General features: G+C 43.4%; 1 protein-coding gene across 2 annotated transcripts in view; it reads left to right on the top strand.

The window, feature by feature from the left end:
- TMTC4 (transmembrane and tetratricopeptide repeat containing 4) overlaps window positions 1-26,441 on the top strand; it is a 61,486-nt gene that overhangs the window by 23,752 nt on the left and 11,293 nt on the right. For both annotated transcript variants that reach the window (XM_012644457.1, XM_012644456.1), the window contains 9 exons: window positions 5,566-5,666; window positions 9,657-9,749; window positions 9,978-10,142; window positions 11,301-11,503; window positions 12,840-13,011; window positions 13,101-13,232; window positions 21,374-21,453; window positions 21,611-21,718; window positions 21,826-21,967. In XM_012644457.1, coding sequence (XP_012499911.1) covers window positions 5,566-5,666; window positions 9,657-9,749; window positions 9,978-10,142; window positions 11,301-11,503; window positions 12,840-13,011; window positions 13,101-13,232; window positions 21,374-21,453; window positions 21,611-21,718; window positions 21,826-21,967 — 1,196 coding nt within the window. The remainder of the gene's footprint in view (window positions 1-5,565; window positions 5,667-9,656; window positions 9,750-9,977; window positions 10,143-11,300; window positions 11,504-12,839; window positions 13,012-13,100; window positions 13,233-21,373; window positions 21,454-21,610; window positions 21,719-21,825; window positions 21,968-26,441) is intronic.

Here is a 26,441-nt window from a genome sequence, read left to right as displayed (position 1 = left end):
TTTGATTTACATGAAATGGTTTAAAAATATTAGTTAAATTAAGCTCCCCAATTTGAATTCTGGAAGGCTCAAAGTATGTATGCATGCTTAGTCCTGTTACTCCTGAAAAAATATTAAGTGGCTAATCTGGTAGGGATTGGGGAAGATTGAGTTAGATTTAAATAGGTAATCTCATTTCCTATTTTCCAAGTTTTCAAAGATAGAGTTTGAATACAAACATAGCACTGTGCAAATCATTTCGTCTGTGAACTGGGTCTTTGATAATATGGTTTAGAGTAGACACTGCCATGCAATAGAAATACAACAGGAGCCATACATGTGATTTTAAATTTTGAAGTAGCCACATTATAAAAAGAAACTTGTGAGATGAATTTTAATAATATATTTTATTTATCTCAAATATATCAAAATACAATTTTGACATGTAATCAATATAAAAATATGATATCATTTAAATTATGTTTTTATACTAAGTCTTCAAAATTGGGAATGTGTTTCACGCTCGCAGCACATCTTAATTGGGACTAGATACAGGTCAAGTGTTCTTTAGCTGTAACGACTACTCGATTGGACAGTGGCAGGTCTAGAATGCGGTGCTCTGACCCTGAAGCTGTCACTAGGTTTATAACTCTGACCATTGAGATTTTGCCGTTAATCTGAAATTGCCACTGTTTTGAGAAGTCACACTTAATATTAAATAATCACTGAGACTGAAGAAACTTCTTCAGCAAAGAAACATTGCCTTCATCTTTCACATGTTTTCATCCTGGGTGTATTTGAAGCAAAATTGGAAGCCTGAGAGAAAATTAAAGAGTAGGACTCTTCCCTAAGAATTGCAGGAATGGATTTTAAGAGGTGGGGAGAGTTAAGGCTTTGAAAGGTGAGATTGTGGGTGAGAACTAGGGAGAAGACTATCAATAAATCCAAAGGCTGGCTGCTGCATGTTACTTTTCTGTTTTCAGTTATGTCTCTGGTTTAGCCATCTAAGGAGAAAGCCATTTTAAATTCTAGATAAGTGGAACATGAGCCCATCATTTTCACATCTGTGCAGTAATTTAACTTTGTTTTAACAGAGTACCTTCAAGAGCAGTCCTCTGGGCATTTTAATGGAGGAACTAGGAATTTTTTTCTTATCACAGGCCCCTGGCCCATGGGGGAAAAATTGGTCCGTGTTACAGTCAAGTAAAAATACGAGCTAATTCCATTTTTCTAAGCAGTTTTTCTAGGAATTTTGAAATTAAGAACGGGGAACTTTACATTGGGAAATCATGTTCTTTGAGAAGTACAAACACAAATTGTGGGAGTAAGAGAAGCTTAAAAAAAAATCACATTCCAGTAGTAGGTTGTGAGATGGGGTTCCACGTGGGAGCTGTTTGGTTTCCAGTGAACTGCTGAACCGAATTCTTAGTCAGCATGGAAACAGCGCACTGAGGCCTGAGCAGGCACCATCTCCCCGGGGCTGGGCCTGGAGAGGCCAGGTGGGGCAAGGGTGTCTTTTACCCTTTTATCTGTGGCTGAGACCCTGTGGTAATTAATGGGGTCATTTATAATTAAAGGCTTGTGTTTACATATAAACTGCTAATAGGAGAAAATCCTGAAGATGGTTTGACCCCGACTCAGGAAAATGTGTTATGGGAGGAGAGGGGCTACATGCACTGTCCCCAAGACCGAGTGGGCCCGGCCATTCCTCTTTCTGTTATGTGGCAGGAGGCCTGGACCTCTCCAATGCCCCGGCTTGTGACATCATGAGCTGAGATCACCTTGGTTTTACCAGCTAGGCCCCTGTGCGCCCCTGCTGAAACTGGTGGGGACTTTGCCCAAAGGGAATTAATCAATATGTTAGTTTTAGGGTTATTTTTGGCCATAGTTTTTTTAAAGCTTTGGTGCCTACCAAATACTTGTCTGTACATGAGGGCTAGCAAATGACCAAATTAAATATTAAGTTCCAATAAACATGTAAATGCTCAAATTGGGATTATGCTCAATTTGAACAGGGTTTTGTTGTGGCTCGTAATTATCTTTTGGTGTTACATACATATAAAATTATTAATTTCTGCAAGTAACACGATCCTTAGTTTGCATGATGGATCTAATTACGGTAACATGTAATGGTTTTCAGTAGCGAGAACCTGACTTCCAGGCTCCGTGCGCCTGAGCAGTTTGGAGCAGCAGCACTGCCCGAAGGCAGAGCTAAAACCTGAAGCGTAGGGAGGCAGGCTTGGGATCGACATAAGGAGGAATGTTCAACATCCCCAAGTTTAAAAAACGAGATGCACTGTGCTTTGAGCAGTTAATCCCTGTCACTGAAGTTACTCAAATCAAGGCCAGGTGGCCCCCTGCTGGAAGCATCTTGGAAAGGATTCCAGCATTTCCACCTCTGCAAAGGAGATTCAATGCACAACCTCCAAGAAGCACTATTATTATTAATACCTGTGGTTCTGCGGTTGTGAGGAGCTCACAGCTTCTTAAATGCCTCTTGGTAGATGGTAGATAGTCACTTCATTGACCGAACGCGTGTTGCCTGTCCGGTCAGTCGGCGCTGCTGATGCAGTCAGTCACATTTTTAGTGGCTCCCACAAGCCAGGCGTGGTGCCCGCCATACAGCTGTGAGCAGGCTGACTACTGAGGGTAATGCTCGCAACCTTTAGGGAGCAGCGGAGTGCCCGGGAAAGCTTGTTAAAGGCTGATTGCTGGTTCCCAACCTCAATTTCTGATTCAGCAGATCCGTCTGGGGCCTGAGTCTGTGTTTCTAAAAAGACCCAGGTGCAGGTCCGTGGACCACACACTGATTAGCGCTGGTTTCGGTCAATGGTTCTCAAATGGAGGCGATTTCCCACTCCTCCCACCCCCAACCTCCAGAGTTGTTAGGCAATGTCTGTGACATTTTTAGTTGTCACAACTGGAGGGCAGGGGGCAGGGGGCAGGGGGAGAGGCTAGGTGTGCTGCTAAACATCCTAAGATACACAGGGCAGCCCCCCTTCCCCACCAAAGAAGTACCCAGCCCAAAGGTGAGCAGTGTGGGAGGGCGGGGTCGGCCTTATTGATTGGGTAGGATTTTGCCAGGGGCATTCTAGGCTAAGGGAATAGAGTTGGGGGGGTGGCTAGAATGCAGTATAGACAGGGAGAAACTGGACAGGTGCCACTAGCCGATTTAGAGGGACCTTTAAAGCCACTGTTATCTGAAGGCAAAAGGAAGGATTTGAAAGACCTTAAAACAGGAATGTTCATTGTGTTTTATGAGACAAAGGGATCCCAGTTAATGAGACTTTTTACTGCTGACGAGTTGCAAAAAGCCCTAAAATGCCTCCACCATAATAAATGCCTCCACCAAATAAACTTTTTGTAAAGTACCTATTCTGCTGCTTTGTAGTTAAATCTGGAAATTTGATATGCAGAGATTCCCCCCAAAACCTGAAAAGGTTAGAAAATGTCAGCGTGGCCGTCCTTGCTGCCTGAGTTCTGAATGTCTCCTGCCACTGGAGCCTGTTTGTGAATGCGGAGGCTTGCTCCCCAGTTCCCCAGCCCCCGGCCCAGCCTGCAGCCTGGTCCTGCAGGCAGTGCCAGCCAGGAACATCAGGAGTTAGTCCTGCCCACAGTTGAGAGGGTCTTGGCTGGGGACAGGCCTGCATCATCTTGACAAGAGTCTCAACCCAAACGTAGAACGTGGGAGGTTAAGAGCACCTCCCACCCGCAGGCCAGACCCACTGGCTGTTGGCAGGACTCGAAGGCCTCCCCCCCTGGCGCTTTGCTGATTCGTTCTTCAGTGTTCACGAGACTTTCATTCAGGGTCTGCGCGAAACACATGTGCTCACCCACATCCCCACAAGCTCGTTGGTTTCCTGAGCAAGCAGTTTAATGAGAACCAAGGTATATCTTTTACACAACATAATGTGTGTGGCACATTGTGTGACCAGGTCAGCCACCACCTCGACTACTGCACCAAAGCCCCATTGGAAATTCCATCTCCCTCTAAGCTAATGGTGTTTGTCTGATTCATTGCAACAAACACTTATTGAATGTTTTCTGTGGTCCAGGCACTATACCAATGCTTAGAATTTTTTTTTCTTTTTAAATTTATTTGTTTATTTATTTTTCTGGAGTCAGGGTCTCACTATGTTGCCCAGGCTGGTTTTAAACTCCTGGCTTCAAGCAATCCTCCTGCCTTGGCCAAAGTACTGGGATTATGGGCGTGAGCTACTGTGCCAGTCCTAAATGTTTGGTTTTTAGTGTGGTTTTTAATACATGTACATGATTAAGAAAATTTAAAAGGTACTAACGGTAATATAGTGAAAAGTAAGACTTCCTCCCTATTCTACTCCAAGTTTTCTTCTTTGAACTTCTCCAAAAAGTACCATAGTCAGTTTTTCGTATATTTTCCAGAGATATGTTTTGCATGTTTACATATATAAGCATATTTACATATTTTTTAACACAAATGGCCAAGTATTCCTATACAATTTTTTTCTCTCAAATATATCCTGAAGCGGGTAATGTTGCCCCCATGCTATCGATGAGGTCGTTGGGACTGTGAGTGTAGGTAACTTGTTCAGTGTCACACAGCGAGTGGCAGAGCTGGAATTCAGACCAGGGTTTCTGGCATACTGATGATTGGATCCTCCAAGCAGGTTCACATTTGCCCCAATCAAATTGATGTCTTTTAAAACTATTCATTTATTTAGATGAGGGGTGAGGGCTTCACAAAGGAGGAAGAGATGAGTGTTCCTTGTGCCCTTCTCTCTCCTCCCTGGAAGTTCAGCTCTGGCCCCCAGATTGCATACGCCATCCACCACAACAGTGTATGGCCAGACCCTGCCTCCTCAGAAAGCCGCTTAGGGACGAGTGGTGGTTACTCTTGCTCCCACCCACCCGAGCTTATGGTTTTCGCATGTCTGGTGATGTTTTGGCTTCCTATTAATGCTCGGGCCCCTGTGCAGATTGGCAGCTCAGCCTTTACCTGTCCCAGGTACAAGGTAGGTGCCAGCGCTAGGTGCATTCTTTGGTAGAGGTCGGAGCTGTTCCGTACTGGGAGCAGAGCAGACCCATTCTAAGCCACATGGTGTTCCAGGAGCCTGCGCTCTTGTCCCAGGCATGGCAGAGATGCTCGGAGCTGCACAGGCACTCCCAGCTCCTCCCATCATGACAGCAGCAGCGACCGTTGGGGTCATCTTGAAACCAGATGGATTGTTTGCAGTCTCAGTGGGAGTTCTCAGCATGACTTGTCAGAATGATCTAGTAGGTGATTGGCAGGTTGGGAAGAAGGTACTTGCCCCATGGGGACTCTGGCCAGAGGTGTCTTTGTGGCCGAGGCTCCTTTACAATGCCTCCCAAAGGCTCTGGGCACCTGCTCAGGAGAGCCTGGAGAGGGGACATCCATACCATTTAGAGGGTGTTGTCTAACCAGAAAGCAGAAATGCACACTCGCCTGCACAAAGTGCTATCTGAAGACCAAACCCTGTTTTTAAATTGTGGTAATTTAAGGTACATGTGTGGAGTCTTAGTTCCTGATGATAACGAGACTGAGCTGCATTGCATGACTTTGGACTTATCATTTCTCTTAATTGGCAGGTAACAAGGAGGGAGCACATTCTTCCACCTTCTGGGTGCTGCTGAGTATCCTCCTGGGAGCGGTGGCCATGTTGTGCAAAGAGCAAGGGATCACCGTGCTGGTGAGAGCCAGGGCGCGGGCAGGGCCCACTCTTCATCTGCATCCTTCCCCCTCCGCTAGGACATCCTGGGCTAGCCCTGCCTCTGTGACCTCCTCTGCTTCTCGGCCTGAGGTCATAGACCTTTCTGGACAAGTGACTTTTACTGTCACAATTCTGGCATTTCAGGTGGAGAATTGACATCTTCCTTGACGATCATTAGCAACTGGTGGGAAGTGGTGAATGACAATTTCTTATGGAGCCATGATAGTCCTCTCAAGAGGCCCTATAGTGAAAGAGAAAAGAATGGTTTGAGTTTTCTGGGATGGTCTTACATATTTCAGCAGTCCTAGGTATAGCAGAGGACTGACCCCATCAATGTTGTTGATCCCGGATTTGGAAAGGGCAGTGGGTAGTCCAGAGATGAAGGAACATGGGTCTGCCCCCACTCAGAGTACACATATCCCCCCTCTTCTCGCCATTCCCTCATCCCTCAAACTTACCTGTGGTCACAGTTAATCCCCACCCAAGTGAGAATTCAACCAGCACTAGAACCAAAGTGTTTCATGTTCACAAATGTTTGATATGAAATTAAAAGATTATTAGTCTGGTATTTAAAGAATATATAATAATGCTAATGTTTCAAGTGGGACTTTGTTCTCAAAGGGCTCTTCTTAAACCAGATATGCCTTATAATCATGTATTTTAACTCTGAGCCTTGAAATCTCTTTATATATAATATAGTATATGCATCATACTATCTTGGTTGCATTCAGATGTGCTTTAGAGTCCATTTTGCTTAGAAAATGTTAAAGACCCAGATGTCCAGCTTCAGAAGAAAAATTCAATCTAGTTCATATTTTAAGTTCTATTTCAGTCTTTAAAACCAAGCTTCCCAACATTTTTTTTTCTATTATTTTGTTGAGGTATAATTTACATACAAGAAAATTCTCCCAATGCAAAGGTATGGTTTGAATTTGGCCAAATGTACACGCCTGTGTAACCACTGCTCCAATCAAGACGTTATAGGGGAAGCAACACTTTACCTCTACACTCGTAGGGGTTTTTTTGGCTGGGCTTGAAAACTAAACTGATATGAGACATACTGACAGGAGAAAAGCATCCAAATGTGTTTAATGTAAGTTTTACATAACATGGGAGCCTCATGTTTTACATAACATGAGGAAATGAAGACCCAACGAAGTGGCAAAACCTACATGCTTTTATCTTAGGTTGAACAAAGATGCAATTATGGAAAAGTAAAGTCTGTGATGAAGCTAAAGGAAGATAAGAATTATTTTGACAAGATCTGTTTGTACAGAATCCTCTCAGTCTCAACTTCCCTGCTGTGGTGACACTTTCACTCTGTAGTGATCTTCATTTTTTTCATTTGTGTCTGCTGCCGCCTTTTAGGCTCCCGCACCATGAGGGCAGGGACTATGGCTGTCTGTTTTTGGACTGCTGGGGTAAACCCATATCCATATAGTAAATTCTCACTAAGCCTTCCTTGAATGGGAGAGAATCAGTCTGTGGAAGAACACAGTCATTAAATGTTTTGTGAGCACCTAGCGTAGATACCAATGAGTTAGGCAGGTGTCGAGTGTACCCAGTTTTCTCGGAGAGGACTGTACCTGGCTTCCACTGGCAAAGATGGAGGAGAGGGCTCTCTGCAGCGTAAGGTGGTGCACTTCCTAAATCTGGTCGGAATAGAGGCTAGGATTGAGGCCCCAGCAAGGGAGAGGTGTTGAAATCCACTTTCCTTTCTCTCCATTCTAGCCAGTTTTCTGCTTTACAGTATTAGAGGAAATTTTAGAAATTAGGCATGTGAGCAGAGGTAGAGCAATGGAAAGCAAAGATATGGGATTTGAAAAACCGTATAGGAATACCTTGGGAAAGAGAAAACAGTCAAAGCTATTTGGGGGTTGACACAAGTCAAGACAAAGATTAGTGGTTTCATTAGGCTCTTATCTATTAAGATTAAGCTAGCAAGGAGATGGTATAGGAAGAGTTACTATGGAGAGATACTTGAATTTCATGAGTTACTTTTTAAAAGTTTACTCTAAACCAGTGTTTCTCAACCTTGGCACTACTGACATGTTAGACCAGATAATTCTTTCTTGTGGGGGGCTGTTCTATGCATTGTAGGATGTTCACCAGCATCCCTGGCCCCTACCTACTGCATGCCAGTAGCCATCCCTTCGGTTGTGACAACCGAAAATGTCTCCAGACATTGCCAGACATCCCCTGGAGGACAAAATCAGTCTGTTGAGCACCACTGCTCTGAAACCTTACCCTGATGGGAGTGTGGCTTGGAGACCAGCAAGCTCAGCACCATCTGGGAGCCTAGTGGCGATTCAGGATCTCAGACCCCCACCCCTGACCCAGGCCTGCTGAGTCAGGATCCCCATTAACAGGGCCCTTGGGTGACTCCTATATACATTCCTGTTTTGGGAGCATAAAAAAATTAGGTGGCATTTACATGAATACAGGCAATAGTGAGATGCAGCTGTTTTAAAAAATGTGATTAAAATGTGGACATTTTGATGATGTATTTAAATGGGAAGGGTGAGGGAGTGCCGGTCTTGCATTTGGCTCAGTTCTTGTGACCAGACGACTCTGTCACCCCTTGGTGTCTGTCCTACAGCTCACAGAAAACAAATAGTGTGAGAAGACAGCTGTAGCTAAACAGGGAGCTTTTGCCTTGTAGAAAATGGCTTTCAACCAGGCAGAAACGGTCTTCTGTGACCCACTAAGATCGTGTATCACATGGGTGAATAAAATCAGGATTCTTTGAAATGATTAACCCAGCACTGGCCCGTGTATTGGATAATTAGTGGCTCCCAGCATTTATGGAGAGGGTTAAGTAGGGATGTCATCCTTGCTCTGAAAACCACAATTACCACTGACTTCTCAAGATTTATGATCTTTTTTACTGCAAAGAAGATCATATTAAAGACCCAAGTCATGTAGGGGCAGCTTTAACCATATACACTGAGTATATTCAGACCCCTTTATCCAGATTGGGTGGGGAGTTCTGCTAGACGACATTGCCTGTAGCAGCAACATTTGTAGGGTAGAGAATAGAATCCGAGGCTCGTCTCTCCTTCAGCCTGTAATTATAGGTGTAATAGCTGCAAAAGCCGCCCTTACCTGCTAGAAAGAAACTCTCATGGTGGAGGTGGCTGTCCTCCCTGCAGCAGGCCCAGGCTGGCTGGGGCCTTGCTACGGCCAGTGTGTAGTTTCCAAAGTTGCCCTGGGCGTTTTCATCCCAGCCAGCTAGAGGAGGAAAACAAGTGGTGGGCCGTGCCCAGGCTTTGCAAGCAAACCTCCCCAGTGGTGCATATCACTTCTTCACATGCCGGAGGCCAGAACTCAGCCATGTGACCTCACTCAGTGCAGGGGAGGCTGGGAGATACGGTCTAGCTGTGTGCCCAGCAGGAAGAGAAAACTACTGAACAACTAGGACTCTGTGCCCAAGAGACCTCCAGAGTTCCATCAGATTATTATGTGTGTTCTACACCTCCTTATGCTAAACATGCCCAAATCAGTCAGCATGTGAGGTTTGCTCGTGTGGCTGGGTGCTCCAGGGTGATGGCCCCTTTATCTTTCAGCGTAATTACTGCCCAGGCAACCACTCTGTTATATGAACTGAAGGACTGTTGTATAATTACAAAAAAAGAAAACGGGGGAGTGGGGAAGAAGGACCTCTGGGGGACTCTTCCTGGGAGCCCAAAATTTCTAGCAATCCTGAATCTTATAGTACTCTTACATGCAACTGTATGAATCATGACTGTCAGAGACTTACTAGATAATTAATGTGATATATTACCATGAGCTAATTTCATGGAAACATAGGGTTGTTTTATTTTGTTTTTTCTAAGAGCTGAAGAGGTCTGTGATTATCTAATGCATTGCATTCCTTGTCTAGATTCAGTAATAAAATTGTAGAGTGTGATTGCTGCTTAATCAGAGTTAGGCTCTGCCATCATCAATTGTCTTGCTTTGCCTCCTTAGGGTTTGAATGCGGTATTTGACATCTTGGTGATAGGCAAATTCAATGTTCTGGAAGTTGTCCAGAAGTTACTACATAAGGACAAGTCATTAGAGGTGAGTATTTACTTTTGTCTCCAGCCCAGACATGGAAAATGTCAAGTACCAGCTGATTTAAAATGCCATTTTCAAAGTACTTCTTGTGATTTTGAATGCTAAAATCGCCAGTGTTCCAAAGCACAGTGTCAAAGTAGTTCAGGCAGAATCGCTGCACATTTGTACCTGGCTTGGCCACACTTTTATTTGAACGGCTGCACCATCAGTGGCTTCGGGCTGTCCTTGCAGAATGTTGGCCTGCTCAGGAATGGGGGCCTCCTCCTCCGAATGACCCTCCTCACCGCCGGAGGGGCTGGGATGCTCTATGTACGCTGGAAAATCATGGGCACGGGCCCGCCGGCCTTCACCGAGGTGGACAACCCGGCCTCCTTTGCCGACAGCGTGTGGTTCAGGGTGAGTCCTGAGCCCCTTTGGATTGTTTTCTTTTGCCACGAGATTCCCAGATCCTTCATCCCTCTTCCTCTTCCTCCTCTTACCCCTCAGGACACCCACAAAGTCCCTAGTAAATGGGGCGCCTCACGTGTGTTTGCTATCTCTCAGGATATTCTAGGACGAAAGCAGACTTTATTCGGCGATTGGGTGGGTGCACGTAAGCTCCTTGTGTCTCCTTTCTTACGAGAAGTAAAGCCGGTGGGTCCTCCTCACGTCCGAGCCCTCGCCAGCCTTGTTAACATGCTCCCTCACCCTGCGGCTGGGTTGAGACCAAACGTAACAGCCTTGCTGGTATCTTAGAAGTCTAACAGTGTCAAGACCCTCTTTATTCTTTTCGGTTCACCTTTTTGCTAAAGGCAAGGGTGACAAGCCGCAGATTCTTAGCTGTGCATTTCATAGAGACCAAAATCAAGAGAAGAACCGTAGAAACTTGTTCTGTGTCGTTAGTCACATAGGTGACCCGTGGGCCTTAGATTTCCTGGGTCACAGGCTTCAGGTAGCACTAAAGAATTGGGTCCTAGACCAGGCACGGTGGCTCACGCCTGTAATCCTAGCTCTCTGGGAGGCCGAGGCAGGCGGATTGTTTGAGCTCAGGAGTTCGAAACCAGCCTGAGCAAGAGCGAGACCCTGTCTCTACTAAAAATAGAAAGAAATTAATTGGACAACTAAAAGTATATAGAAAAAATTAGCCAGGCATGGTGGCACATGCCTGTAGTCCCAGCTACTCGGGAGGCTGAGGCAGGAGGATCGCTTGAGCCCAGGAATTTGAGGTTGCTGTGAGCTAGGCTGACGCCACGGCACTCATTCTACCCCGGGCAAAAGAGTGAGACTCTGTCTCAAAAAAAAAAAAAAAAAAGAATTGGGTCCTAGTTTGGCCAGAAGGATAACAAATGCGTTGCCTAGTCTGATGGGGCTTTGCTTTATTCTTGTGTATTAAAATCCAAATGCCTTTAATAAATTACAGACTATAGTCCCATGCCCAATATACAAATTGGTAACATTCTATTTTATACAACTGCTTAGAAGCATATGAATGCCTCAGAAATGAAGTTAGGAGATATATATATATGTTTTTCAAGTTTAGTATCAAATAAATGTTTGTTTTCCTTTGACTGACAGGCCATAAACTATAATTACTACTATTCATTGAATGCCTGGCTGCTGCTGTGTCCCTGGTGGCTGTGTTTTGATTGGTCAATGGGCTGTATCCCCCTCATTAAGTCCGTCAGCGACTGCAGGGTAATTGCACTCGCAGCTCTCTGGCTCTGCCTAATTGGCCTAATCTGCCAGGCCCTGTGCTCTGAGGACAGCCACAAGAGAAGGTAAGAGGCAGCGCTGAATTCTAACTCCCACACGGGTTGAGTCAGAAGCATTTTGCAAATCCAGCACGGATGCTTTTAATGATTTTGTGGAAGTGATGTCTAAGGACATTTGTTTCAAATGCATATTTAAGGCTGGGATGAATTCCACCCATTCGGAATCCACCACCAGCTTCCAGGAACAGGGAGTGAAGTTGGAAGAGGGGGTACGGATGACTGCTTTGTCCCCGCCTCCGTCCCCGTGAAGTAGCATTTTGAGATCCTTTTCGCTGTAGGTGGTAAAGAGTAATTTATGGTCAGGACGGAGAGTGTAATTGATGTGTGTTGTGCCCATTATTCCACAATTCTCCTTCAAAAAGCCCTGGTGAATGCTATCGTGAAGCCTTCTGTTGTTGTTGGGTACAGAATAAACTGCTGCCCCAAAGAGACTATTCTTTCTTGACAGAAAAAAAAAGGTTATTGAGAAAATAATTGCGAAAAACAAATGTGTTTCATGAAAAAGAAAACTGTTTAAGATGATTTCTTTTAAGCATAAGTGCTCATGGAATTAAATTAGTAATTTCTCAAAATAAATTCAATTTTAAGTTTACCTGGGTCTTAAATTGGTCGATAATTCTAAAGAGCAACAAACTTTAGTCCCAGTTCACTTATACGTGTGAAACAGGATTTTTATTTTTTAAGAATGTAGGCACAGGGTCCAGGAAGGGACCACTGAATATGACCTAGCTTCTTATTAATTCACTCTCTTACGTCTCATGGCACATTGGAAATGACCGGCTAGTTTGGGAAGTGTTTCAGTGCTCAGCTTTTTTTCTGCTTGACTGAAATTTGTGGAGATGTAGTAACCAAAAATGGTATTAGATTATTTCAGTTCGCATACAGTTTAAACTACGTAAGTGTTATTATTTCTGTTAAGTTTAGGGGGAATTTTTTTTCCCCCCACAAAAACTACATTGAGTAGTTTCTCCATGAAAATCTAGTTGAGACCAGTGTCCACTGAACTATTCAATACCTAAATGACTTGAGACATAGTTAGGAGTAGGTGAATTAATAAGGCCTCACAGATGTAATCATTCTAACTTTATCCATAGGAGTTGTGTGACGTGTAAGTTTAACCCTTACTTAGGCTTGATGATAAGTGCCTGAGTAATATTTTTTTATGTCTTATCCCCATATTCCCAGGCTAAACCCTCTCTACTGATGGCATATTTTTGCTGACAGTGATACCTTTTCTCAATTGATATCATGAAAAGAAAAAGTCTTTATCATTAATGTTGACTGGGACATTTTTGAGAAATCTGAAAATAGCCATTTATTTAAATATTTTCTCATTTTCCAGGATCCTTACACTGGGCCTGGGATTTCTCATCATCCCATTTCTTCCTGCAAGTAACCTGTTCTTCCGCGTGGGCTTTGTGGTTGCAGAGCGAGTCCTCTACCTCCCCAGCATCGGATACTGCGTGCTGCTGACTTTTGGATTTGGAGCCCTAAGCAAACATACCAAGAAAAAGGTATCAACCAAGAGTGATGGTGCCACCTATAACCAGACCGACTGGATACATCTCACTAATGATATTTACCGTGTCTCTCTATTCTTAAGAAACTAATTGCTGCTGTCGTACTGGGGATTTTATTCGCAAACACGCTGAGATGCGTGATTCGCAGCGGCGAGTGGCGGAGCGAAGAACAGCTTTTTAGAAGTGCCCTGTCTGTGTGTCCCCTCAATGCTAAGGTACCTTGGCTGCCAGATTTCCTTTGAAAAGACTTTACTAGGAAATGTTTTAAGTTCTTCAGCTGAATAAGAACGTTTACCGTCATACAGAACCTAGTATGAGATCATGACCAAATACTTGGGTTTTTCTTTGTTGGCGGGTTTTTTTTTTTTTTAACAATTTTGATAGGATTCATTAAAATTCTACTTAGCCAAAATAGTTTAAAAGAAATCACTAAAAGCAGATAATGTCAGTGAAACAGATTACCTAAGCGAGGTCTTACTCATCTTCCAGATGATCTAATCTCACCCTTTGAAGTGGTGTCAGGGAAGGTGATATCATATTTCCACGCTGGGTTTGGCAAGGCAGAAATTCTGATATTTAGAGCACATTTTTCAAAACACATCCTCTGGCAGTAGCATTAACTAGCCTCCTCCAAGCTGTAATTTGAAAGTGGCCATACCTACGAATGGGCAATAATTTGGTTGAGGAAGTTTAAATTATGCTGGGTTCTGCACAGTAGTACATGTTTATATCTCTGCTTGTGATTCCTTTTGTCAGATTAGGTAAACATAAATGTATATACAGAAATGCACCTCATAACAATGTGTCATTCACCAACAGACTATATACAGTAGTGGTCCTGTACGATTACCATGCCCTGTTTTTACTGTATCTTTCTGTATTTAGATGTGTTTAGACACAAATACTTACTGCTGTGTTACAGTTGCCTACAGTATCAAGTACAGGTACATGCTGTACAGGTTTGCAGCCTACGATCAATGGGCCATACCATACCACCTAGGTGTGTAGTAGCTGTACCATCTAGGTTTGTGTAAGTGCACTCTGTAATGTTTGCACAAGGACGAAATCACCTAAGGACACATTTCTCAGAACATATCCCTGTCATTGTTAAGTGACACATGACTGTACTTTAAAATTGGCAATGTTTTTTGTTGAAGCAGTCTGGTAGGAATTTATTTCACTTGTATTCTTTTTTTTTTTTTTTTTTTTTTTTCAGAGTCTCACGCTGTTGCCCTGGCTAGAGTGCCGTGGCGTCAGCTTAGCTCACAGCAACCTCAAACTCCTGGGCTCAAGCGATCCTCCTGCCTCAGCCCCCCGAGTAGCTGGGACTACAGGCATGCGCCACCATGCCCGGCTAATTTTTTTTTTCTATATATTTTTAGTTGTCCAGATAATTTCTTTCTATTTTTAGTAGAGACGGGGTCTCGCTCTTGCTCAGTCTGGTTTCGAACTCCTGAGCTCAAACAATCCGCCCGCCTCGGCCTCCCAGAGAGCTAGGATTATAGGCGTGAGCCACCGCTCCCGGCCTGTTCACTTGTATTCTTGATGAATCCAAGCTCTTTATTTAACCAGCTGTGCTTCTTTGGGTGAAAGTAAACATTTTTGAACTTTCAGTGCCCCTTTCTATCAGAAGGGAATAATACCCATCTGCTGGGTTTGCTGTTAGGGCTGAATGAACTAAAATGCCCTAATGCCATGGTTAGCACAGAGTAGGTGCTCAAGAAATGTTAGCTTTTGTAGGCTCATTTTAGTTTTAGTTTTGCATTAAATGACAGAACGGGAATGTTGTTTGCTAAAGATGGGGGGGCCTCGGGGTTAGATTAGAAGAATTTTCTGTTAGTATAGATTATCGTTAAATAATGATTTATTCTCTTTCATATCATCGGAATTGGAGCTGCCTAGGGATGCTTAAATGTAATCCTCCTGGGTAGTGGGCTAGGGAGCTCTTTGGATTCTGGCTCATTTTCTACATTCTGTATTTAAAGGAAAGCATTGATTTCAGGCAAAATTATGTAAATAACACCAAAGAATCGTAGACAGTTTATTGTGACCCTGAAGTGATGAATACTGTGTAAAAGGTGCTGATTCCTTGTTTATCTTTTTCTTAGATTAAGACATCTTGTTAATATTTTACAGTTAAGAGACTTAGATAATAAGAGCAAATTACTTTGAGTTTTTATCTTTAATTTGATTTGCTGACTTATCAATTTATTTTATCCTACCAAAAATAAATTGCCTGTGATTTAATTTCATAAACATTAATAGATTTGCTTTATTTTTACTTTACTCTTTGAATAGCAGTAATTACAATCCTTCTATTTATATAGTTCCTCACCACAAGGAACTCAGATTCCTTTACAGAGGCTCTATAATTAATCTCCATTATCTTCTCACTAAGGTTTTAGAGAGAGGGTATTATTTTTTTTATTTTTCCAGATAGGAGAAACTGAGGCATAGAAAGATTAAACTGGCATTCTCTAGGTTAATAATGTAGGTGGCTGGATAGCTGGTATGGTGCTGTGCCCAGGTTACTCTAGTAAAGGAAGGGGGATGGGAAATACATGACATCTGAGCCCAAAAGTCTGCCCAAAAAGTGATTTCATACATGATAGGCTTGCACATGTGGGCATGTGCACAGTTACTAGGAGAGTGTGTGTGTGTGGTTTTCTCTTTTTAAGGAATACATACGTGACCTCATCTTCAAAACAGACACAGTGGTAATAATCCAAGAACTTTTTTCAATGATAAGCAAGGTACAGATTTTGTTTTGTTTCGTTTTTTTAATTTTCTGTTATAAATTGAGATTTTGTAAAATTGTCTTTACTTTTTTTTGAAAAAAGCTAGGTTGATTTCAGGGAAGAGATCTCATTTAGGAAGTTGCTGGTTTTCTTCAACTTCTTACAGGGAATACATTTTCTATACTGGTTTCGCTTGATATTCATGGAATAGTAAGGGAGCAATTGGCAACTGGCTCTAGTTTAGGGCCAGATTTATAAACTAAGATTTATTTATTTTTTTTTTTTTTGAAAGATTGCTGTATCTACATAGGTAGTGTTGGTGCCTGGTCTGCATTTAAATTACCCATGGTGCCTTGCATATGGTAGGCACTCAGTATTAGTTATCAAATTGAGCCAAATGGCAATTGGATTCACTGAGCCTACTGTGGATGAGATACCAGGTATCTAATTATGGTACACAGCCATTTTTAGTTTTTAAGGCTTAATAGTATATTGCCCTTAATACCAACTCTGTGATACAACTCTAAATTCTTTTAATAATAAAAAGGATCGTACGCCACAATGAGGTATTTTCTTAAGGAATGACCCAGGATGAGTTGTAGGATTTTTATGTGTTTAAAACATTTTAAATTTAACATCAAATGTTGGCAGGATATTTGTAACAAATTGGTTTAGCACTGGTTTTAAAAGTGCCTTTCATTACCGATGCTCTTATTTCACTTGCATTTATATATTATTAGGTTGCAATGGATGCTTTTATCCTTGGCTTCTCCTGTGCTAGTTCATTGCCTCAGCATATGAATCACAAGTGCTGGAGGGAGAATTGAAGAATAAACAGGCTTTTTCAATCTTTTATTTTCCAAGGAAACAAAAATCACTTATTCTCTAAACATTATTTTAAGTGACCTGTTTATGAGGTTTTTGTTCTGTTTTAGAATCTTGGCAGCTGTTTTTCTATTCAAAGAATTCTCTCCATATAACCCCTATGATAAAGCTGGCCTCTGGGTAAACCCGTTTACCAGTTCCTAATTATGGGCTGCCTTCTAGGGCAGTATCAGATTTTTAACTAGTTCCATTTAAGTAGCTGCAGTCTGAATTTCCAGAGTCCTCCGTCCTTCTCCCTTGATCTTCTGGTCTCTGGCATTCTGAGCGTCTAACAGAACACCGTCCCTACTGCAGAGGGCAGTTGAACTCTTTGTCTGGGCTTTTTATTGAGAAAGCAGAATTTGCCCGGAACAAAGGAAAGCAGCAGGAGCATGGGGTGGAAGAGACAGGAGTCATGTTGAAGTCAGAGTAGAAGCTGTATTTGTATTCTGGGGACCACAAGGACATCACTGGCAGGTTGGATTCTCCAGCGTCGGGTTCTTTTGTGCGTGGGACGGGAGGTGCAGCCACACTTCCACGCTGGGTTGGGGGAGACACAAATTCTAACCATTTCAGAGCACACTTTTTCTCGATGTGTGCTCTGGCAATGGTGTTAACTGAGCCTCCTCCAGCCTATAATTTAAGGATGAAAGTACCTATGAATGGACAATAATTTGGTTCAGGAAGTTTAAATTATACTGTGTGGTGTGCAGTAGTACACATTTACATCACCTGCGATTTGTCTGCTAGTGATGCCTTCCATCGGAGTAGGTAAACATAAATGTGTATACTGTTAAATCGGCAGTTTAAAAAAATCTCTGTTACCTATGTGCTTAACGAGTTTCACACTGCTCCATACCCTTCCAGAAGTATATTTGAGGAAACGCTGTAACTATAGGTTAAGATTGATAAGGCAGGACGTGGTTCAATTTTCGGAGGTAGTTTTGAAGCTGTGTTCAGGCATGATGTTATCTGAATGTGTTTAAACCATTATTGTATTTCAAGATTCTTTAGTCTGCTCTGGCTGCCACAAAAAAAGTGCCGCAGACTGGGTGGCTTAATCCACAGAAGTTTATCTCCTCCCAGTTCTGAAAGCTGGAAGACCAAGATCAAGGTAACGGCAGGGTTGGTTTCTTCTGAGGCCTCTCTCCTTGGCTTGCGGATGGCCACCTCCTCCCTGTGTCCTCATGTGGCCTTTCCCCTGTGTGTAGGCATCCCCGGTTTCTCCCTGTGTGTCCAAATCTCCTCTTGCATGTAAGGACACCAGTCAGGCTGGGTTGGGGCCCACCCATATGCCTCATTTTACCTCTTTAAAGACTGTCTCCAAATACATTCATATTCTGGGGTACCGGGGCTTTAACATATGAACTTTGGGGGATAATAACACATAGCAAGAAGCACTAATTTATTTTAAGAAAAAAAGCTGATGATACAGATGAATGGATCTAGAAATTGCCTTGAGCAGTCAGCCCCGTCTTCACCCGGCATAATTGATGGGTGTGATCTAGTAAGAAGAAACACAGGCGCTAGATCCGGCATCATAGCCTTGGATAAGATACTTTAACAATGCAGGAGCAGTTTATCAACTCATAAGGGAGAGTCGAAGCAGCCACCTCGCAGGGCTGTGGTGAGAAGAGACTACACGTGCACGGTGCCAGCCCAGCTTATGGGCAGCACTCGGCATGTGCCAGCTGCTGGCGTAACTATTGTTAGTAGTAGTCACGCTTCATACTCCTAATTGAATACATTTCTGTAGCATCATCTCCTCTGGGATTGCTACTGGCCTTTATAGCACATAGTCCCCAAAGGAACTTTTGGACGTCGTAACTACTTTTGACAGTAATCCTCAGGAGTCTGTGCAGTCTTGCTGCCCTGGGCTTAGTTCGGGCCCCCACTCCTTTCCTTGTAATTTATTCTGTGTATAGTGGAGAAAATGCTGTATGTTGGCCTCTTGGTGCCCTTGTTCCAAGGTGACCTGAGAATTCCTAGCAGGTCTGCGGCTGGGAGTCCTGTTCCCTTCGCCTGCTTTACCACCCTCTGCAGTCATTGAAAACGCTCTCTCTCCTCATTCTCTCTCTCTTCCTCCTTTTAGTGGAGGTGAAATTCCCATAACATAAAATTAATGATTTTAGTTCCTCAAAAAATTCAAAACAGAATTATCGTATGATCCAATAACACCGTTTCGGGGTGTATACCCCAAAGAATCGATAACAGAGACTCAAGGAGATATCTGAACCCCCGTGTTCACAGCAGCATTATTCCCAGCAGCTAAGAAGCAGAAGCGCCCCAGTGTTCGTCCGGAGATGGACGGGCGAGCAGAGTGTGGTGTATCCACACAAGGGGATATTACTCAGCTGTAAAAAGGAAGGAAATTCTGACACGTGACACAAATGGACAAACACTGTACAATTTCGCTTATGAGAGGTCCCTAGAGGAGTCAGATTCATGAAGACAGAATGTGGAATGGTTGTTGCCAGGAGGTGGGGGAGGGGGAGATGGGAGTTGTTGTTTAATGGGTACGGAGTTACAGTTTTGCAAAATGAAGAGTCCCAGAGATACATGGTGGCGATGAACTTCCAGAATGGCCTGATTCCTGTCCCCAGCAAGCCTGATCACCCATCACTTCTCATCCATTCTGTTCTGAATGTTGGAAACCCGGCACTCATTTTTGGCTCCCTTCCCCCTCTCCTATCAGTACGTCACCAACTTCTGTGCTTTTTGCTTCCTTGATGTTCCTCAAATCCCTCCAGAGCTTTGCCATCACCCTAGTTCATTCTGTTGTCCTCTGTCCCCAGGACTGCAGCCACAGCCTCTCCCTGGAACCCAACGTCTGCTTCTCCCCACTGATACCTCTGATTTGTTTCGGGAAGACAAATCTGAGTACGACACTCTGCCACCCTCCTGCGTCTGGCTTCCTGGTTGTGGGTTGAATTGTGCTTCCCAAAAGATATGTTCAGTCCTAACCCTGGGGCCTGTGTATGCAACCTTATTTGGGAACGCGGTTGTTGCAGGTGTAATTAAAATGTAAGTTGAGCTGAGGTCATACGGGAGGAGGGGGCTCTTACTCCAGTGTGACTGGTGTCCATATAAAAGAGGAAGAGAGACACAAAGAGGGAAAAGGCCCTATGAGGACAGAGGCAGCGATCAGCTGCAAGCCAGGGGTCACCAGCAACACCAGAAGCCAGGAGAAAGTCATGGATAGTCTCTCCCTCAGAGCCTCTGGAAGGAACCAGCCCTGCTGACACCTTGATCTTGGCCGCCAGGACTATGAGAGAAGAGCTGTGTTGTGTTAAGCCCCCCAGTTTGTGGAGCTTTGCTGCAGCAGCCCCAGGGCACTCACACACGTACAGACACTACGCTGGCCTTCCGTCGCTCTGAGGACAACGACTAAACCAAACCTGCCATTGCTCAGGGTTCCCTGTGTGCGCACTGCACCTGCAGGCCTCCGGCCTGTGCCCCTTGCCCTCTGAACTCCAGTGACACTGGGGCCCTTGCTCAGAGCAGGCTTTCTCCCAGCCCTGGAGTCCTACCCACATTGCCTCCTCCACCTGGGCACCCTCACTCTGCCAAAACCTCCCTGCCCCATGGTGCCTCAGATCTCAGCCAGTAGGCCCCTGCCACAGGACAGCCTTTCCCAGGACCCAGTTGTCCTCCAGAGCCCTCGGAGCCCTTTGCAGTGACAGGTGTGCTCACGTGGTTGTGTGACTCCTTAACCGGGGCCCCATCAGGCAGAGATCTGATGGGTTTGCCCACTCTGGTATCTCCCAGTGCAGGCACAGTGCCTGGGCACAGTCCGCATCATCATTACCTGAAGGAAAGAGGGAAGGTGAATTCTAGTTGTTGTCTTAGTCCAGGCTACCATAACAATCCCACAGACTGGGCGACTTAAACAACGAACATTGATTTCTCACGGTTCTGGAGGCTGAGAAGTCCAGGGTCAGGGTGCCGGCAGATTGGGTGTCTGGTGAGGGCCAGCTTCCTGGTTCACAGACGGCTGCCTTCTCCCTATGTCCTCACATGGGGGAAAGAGGGGAAGGTCGCTCTCGGTGGTCTCTTTTATAAGGGCACTGATCTATTCCTGGGGGCTCCCCCTCCTAACACCATCACATGGAGGTTAGCATTTCAACCTGTGAGTTTGGGGAAGTCATTCTGCTCGGAACAGGCATAAAGTAAAGTGCTTGTGCTGCCACAGAAGAAAGGTGTCATACAAGAAGGGCTGTTAGAATGGGTGCACAGGATCACGGTTTCTTCCTCCCATCTCCACATGGGATTGGACTTCGTTATTACAACTCTAATGGGGTGTGAGATGAGAGGGATTTGAGGATTTGATAACAAAAACAAGCTGGGACACGCCTGTAGTCTCAGCTACTCGGGAGGCTGAGGCAGGAGGATCGCTTGAGCCCAGGAGTTTGAGGCCGGCCTAAACGATATAGCAAGACCTTGTCACAAAAAAATAAAAAACAGCCCAGCTTCCTAGTTTTCCAGTTTTCCCTGGTGAGTTCTTTAGTTATTTCCCGTCCATCTTGCTTTAGCGATGCCATTTGCTCGTACCTTCCTTTCTTCTCATCTTTTCCTACAGGGTTGGGGATTGAAGCTCAAGCAGCCCCTTCCCACTGCAGGGTTTTAGCTAAAGTTAAAAAAGGATTTTTTTAATCCTTTTACCTTTTGTCTTCAGTCAGAAGATATGGTAGGGTTCCAGGCTCTGAACAAAGAGGTCTGTCTGCTGATGGCCAAATTATTATCTGTGTTTTCAGGTTCACTACAACATTGGCAAAAACCTGGCTGATAAAGGCAACCAAACAGCAGCCATCAGATATTACCGGGAAGCTGTAAGGTACGGCAAGCATGTCTCGTGGAAGAAATAGCATTTACGCACACAGATAATTCTTACTTTCTAAGACCAACTTTAAGATGTCAGTTGCCAATTCCTGAGAGTTTAGTGAAAACTGCTGTGCATTAACAGTCGGCGTGGTTTCTCTCTCAACTTCCAGATTAAATCCCAAGTATGTTCATGCCATGAATAATCTTGGAAATATCTTAAAAGAAAGGAATGAGTTACAGGAAGCTGAGGAGCTGCTGTCTTTGGCTGTACAAATACAGTAAGCGTTGTTTTCATAATTATGCTGGGACAGAGAAGCAAGCTCCTGCATTCCAGCGTCTAAGCCTCTCTTTTTCTTGTTTATCTTTTTAAAAAATGCTCTTCTAGGCCAGACTTCGCTGCTGCATGGATGAATTTAGGCATCGTGCAGAACAGCCTGAAACGATTCGAAGCAGCAGAGCAAAGTTACCGGACAGCAATTAAACACAGAAGGAAATACCCAGATTGTTACTACAACCTCGGGCGTCTGGTAAGCTCAGTGTGCCCTGTGCCTGCAGAAGGAAAGATTGGTTCTTTTTCTTACATATAGTAAAATGATAGTAGTGACGCCCACCTAGCACTCTACAATTTTTTTAATTTTTTTTGTTTGTTATGGACAGGGTCTCACTCTGTCACCCAGGCTAGAGTGCAGTGATGTAATCATAACTCACTGCAACCTCAAACTCCTGGCCTCAAGTGAGCCTTCTGCCTCTGCCTCCCAAGTAGCTGAGACTACAGGCACGCGCCACCACACCTGGCTAATTTTTTCTTATTTTTGAAGAGATAGGGTCTCACTATGTTGCCCAGGCTGGTATTGAACTCCTGGCTTCGAGTGATGCCCCTGCCTCAGCCTCCAGAGTTGCTGGGATTACAGGCATGAGCTACCGCACTTGGGCCTACATTTTATAAAGTTCTTTTACATATGTTTATCTCATTTGAGAGCAGCTATTTGATTTCCTTATGTGTAATTCTTTAAAGCTCTCATTAGAGAGCAATTCAAGTTGAGTTAGTGAAGTTTAGGAGACCATCAAAGCAAAAGGTTAAACAAAGGAATAAATTAAAATTTTTTGAGTCCCTCCTGTCCTGTAAAACAATGCTCCAAGAGGCAACTTCCTGATAAACATCAGTTTCTCTGTTTTTAAAACAAGAATTGCATAAACATTAAGATAAAAAAAAAAAACTGATAGTGTGATTTCTGAGCTCCCTTGTTCTACTTCCTCAAGGGAACAGATCTCTTCATCTGCAGGAGGTATTTTCCCCAAATGCGATTTATCTGAAAGGGCTTTGGCATTGTAGAAATAGAAAATAATATGTTCCATAGTAGCTTTATATTTTTGGTTATTGACAGAATATTTATGAAGATCTGATATTTTTTTATTTTCTTGACAAAAAAACAAAAATGAGACACACAGAAATAACAAAATTATTTAAACAAGAATGATTATATTCTCTCCATAATCAACCTTTTAATTTAATTTCAAGAAACTAAATATACGTGTTCCTAATATATTTAGATTTATTATTATATAATCAATATTTCTTTAATTTTTTTTTCTTTTTTTTTTGGAGTGGGAGGCTGTGAGGAGGGATGTCCAGTTGCCTTGTTTGTTTTTGTTGAGACAGAGTCTCACTCTGTCGCTCTGGGTAAAGTGCAGTGGCGTCATTGTAGCTCACTGCAACCTCCAGCTCCTGGGCTCTAAGCAATCCTTCTGCCTCAGCCTCCCGGGTAGCTGGGACTACGGCCGTGCACTGGCAACTCCTTGGCCGGGTTTTTTTCTTTCTTTCCTTTTGGAAGAGACGGGGTCTCACTCTTGCTCAGGCTGGTCTTGAACTCCTGAGCTCAAGCGATCCTCCCGCCTCAGCCTCCCAGAGTGCTAGGATTACAGGCGTGAGCCACTACAGCTGGCCTAATAGCTAAAATTTTAAGGAAAAACTATTTGTTCATTTTAGCCAAACTGGAATTCACGTATAGTGGTGTGACTTTTAAAAGACGTTTATGTGTAGATTTGCAGACTTTATCCTGCTTAGCCTCACAAGTGGGATAGTGTCCTGGTGTTCTAAAGAGAGGCCTGAAGCATCTTCGTTTTAAGGAGTCCTTGTGTTATCAAAACCAGTAGCTCCCAAAACTGATCTGTACATCCAAATCATCCCACCCCATCTCAGAATTAGGGAATCACAAGCTTCATAGGGAATCTGTATTTTAAAATAACAATAATAAACCCCGCAGGTGATTCGATACCCTTGGTCCTTGGTCCTGCGTCCGGGAAGCAGCTCTGTCTGAACTTTGACCTGACAGACTGAGCATGAGCAGAAGGGACCTTTTGGGGAGAGCAACCTAGAAAACATTAACTGCTTTAAATTGATTGGAAACCAGGCGTCAGTTTTTACCATGATGTGAATGTCTTTGGTCTTATTGTCTTTGTTTCCGGTCTGGGTAGCCATGATTTTGTGAGTTGCGGAGATAGGATTTTCTGAATGGAGGAAACAAGACAGCAGGAACCTATGGCTGACTAATGGTAACAATCTGACCTTTCCCACTCTGCAGAAGTCGCTTTAAATGGGCAAATAATGCTCACGTTATAAATTTTAAAGTGAACGTGTTTTAGTTATGACATGCCATAGGAAGATACCATCTCTGTGTGCTTATTCCAGCGTGGAAAAGAGGAATTATTTCTTCCTGGACACAGAGAGGAGGGTGGCAGGAATGTGCTGAATCCATAGAACAGCAAGATGATGTTTGGACAAGGAATGTTGATAGCAAGACATTTCTGTTGTCCCACATTAACTTTCTCTAGTACCACTGGACCTTGTGTGCATTTCTGCTCTCTTTTACACTTGAAAATCCTGTGCCTGATGATCTAGTTACATGTTTTGATGCTGAAACAGCTTTCTCTGTGAAACCTAAAGATCTGGAGAGAACTGAAGCTATTATAGTGATAAGCTGTTAGGGGAGGACAGTAAAACCTCACCGTAATGGTACAAGTAACGACCCCAAAATTCAATCACATGCAAGGCAGGGTTGGTCCTCACAAAGTTAATGAAGTGAGAAGGGGGCTGAGGTGGGGTGGGAGCAAAGGGGGTGTTATTTGAATACATGCTGGGGGTGGTTATGAATATATCAAGCAGGGATCACTGTTTCTATTTACTGTGTCTGTTAAACTAGTACTGAGTGACATATTAGACTTGATATCCATTCGTGAATTCTTTCATTATTTTTTTCTTTTCTGGAGGTCACTCTTTGGGTTATTGCTTGCAAAGTGAGTGAGTCTGCCTGCAGCCTCCTGGGTTATCCTTTAAAGCTCCACTCTTTAGTCTTTCTCCCTCCCCTAGCAGCTGCCAGTCATTGCAGTTCCTCAGGACTTGGAAAATAGAGAATTTACACTAAATGCACCTTCTGTAAGAGCTACATCCAAAGAAAGGAACGTAAAATGTAAAATACCAGCTTTATCATGTACTCTAGTCCTTGGGATTCATTACACTTTCACTTAGAAGATCATCTGTAGCGCTGAACAGACCGAGACCTGGTACTTCTCTTTGTTTATATTGTTTACTAATTACGCTACCGTGAAATGGTCTTCCCATGTTCCCTTCCGCCAACTGTTCCTGCTTATTTAAGGCTTTTGCTCTCCATTGTGGTTTAATTATCCAGCTTTTGCCTGCTTGACAGCTTAAAAGCATTAAGAGCTTAATCTTTAACAACTCAACTAACCTATTTATATATTGGTGAATAAGAGGAACTTAATAACTTAAAAGTTTCTTTTTTAGAAATCACTCTTTAGTAATGGAAGACAGAAATTTGTTTGGATTTCTAGACCTGATAAGAAGGGAATATAATGCAGTTCTCTTGTGGAATAGGGACTTAGGAAGAGCTGGGTTACTTGGGACGTATTACTGATCTTGGAGAGTTAAAGTAGTGGTGGCTGGAGCTACTGCTGGAGCCAATTCACAATGCAAGGACTGAGTGTATCAGGATGCGTTCAGCAGAACATAAACCATGCCAAGTATTTTAAATGGAGAAAAGTTAGTACAGGGAGTTGGTTAGACAGTCATTGGGAGGCTGGAAGAGCAAAAATGGAAAGGTAATATTAACTCAGATTAGTGAATAAAGGAAATGCCATGGGTTTAGGGGAACAGACAGGAGGAAGTGATGCTACCAGAATTTAAGAACTCATAAGGGGCTTCCATGTGAGGAGCTACCACAGTGAGCTGAGATCAGGGAGGAAGGACCACTGCTTCCAGCTCTGGGACTCTGGAGGAGGGGACACAGCCACTTCAGAGACACTGCCAGGGGAAGGAAGGAGAGGGTGAAAGTGGGAAATATGGTTCGCAGACTCCCAGCCCCAGCTCCCCAGAGCAGAGTACAGACAGACACAGGACTGATACGTGAATAATGTGCGTGTTACCCATCTGCTTTCTTGACAGGTGGTTCTTGTTAAATCACCCTTTTTCTCTGCTTCCCTTAAAGTGTTTGTTCCCTTTGTAAAGATGCTGTAAGAAGGGTAGAGGTCAAGACAAAATGAAAGCAAATTTTACGTGACTCAATCTGTTGTTATTCTTCAATAAATAATAATAATAATAGTAAAATATGTGAAGAATTTTGCTGCATTTTATAAATGAAGTCATATTGGTTGTCCTGGGTGTGTTCAAATGCCTCCATGGATTTTGTCCAAGTGACTCAAATGTTTATCACTTGCTGGAGAGAATTGACTTGAGAAATCACTGGGACATAAAATAGAGACAATTAAATGTTGGTATAATTAAGCTTCCCCAATTATTTTAATTTTTTGAACTTTCATATCATTTCCTCATTTAAAGGATAAAATATTGTAACTTGAGTTTCTGAGTCTTGTGGGCAATTTCTGATAACATCTTTAGCAAATGGTTGTTTGTAAAGGTTTCCATAATTCATTAAACCATTCTTTTTCTTCCATAATATGCTACCTATTTGCTGTGTGGGTCATAGG

This window comes from Propithecus coquereli, unplaced genomic scaffold (genome assembly GCF_000956105.1).
Source record: "Propithecus coquereli isolate 6110/MARCELLA unplaced genomic scaffold, Pcoq_1.0 Scaffold212, whole genome shotgun sequence".
Taxonomy (NCBI): Eukaryota; Metazoa; Chordata; class Mammalia; order Primates; family Indriidae; genus Propithecus; species Propithecus coquereli.
Note: the sequence above shows the minus strand (reverse complement) of the source record. Positions and strands in the feature narration are given on the sequence as shown.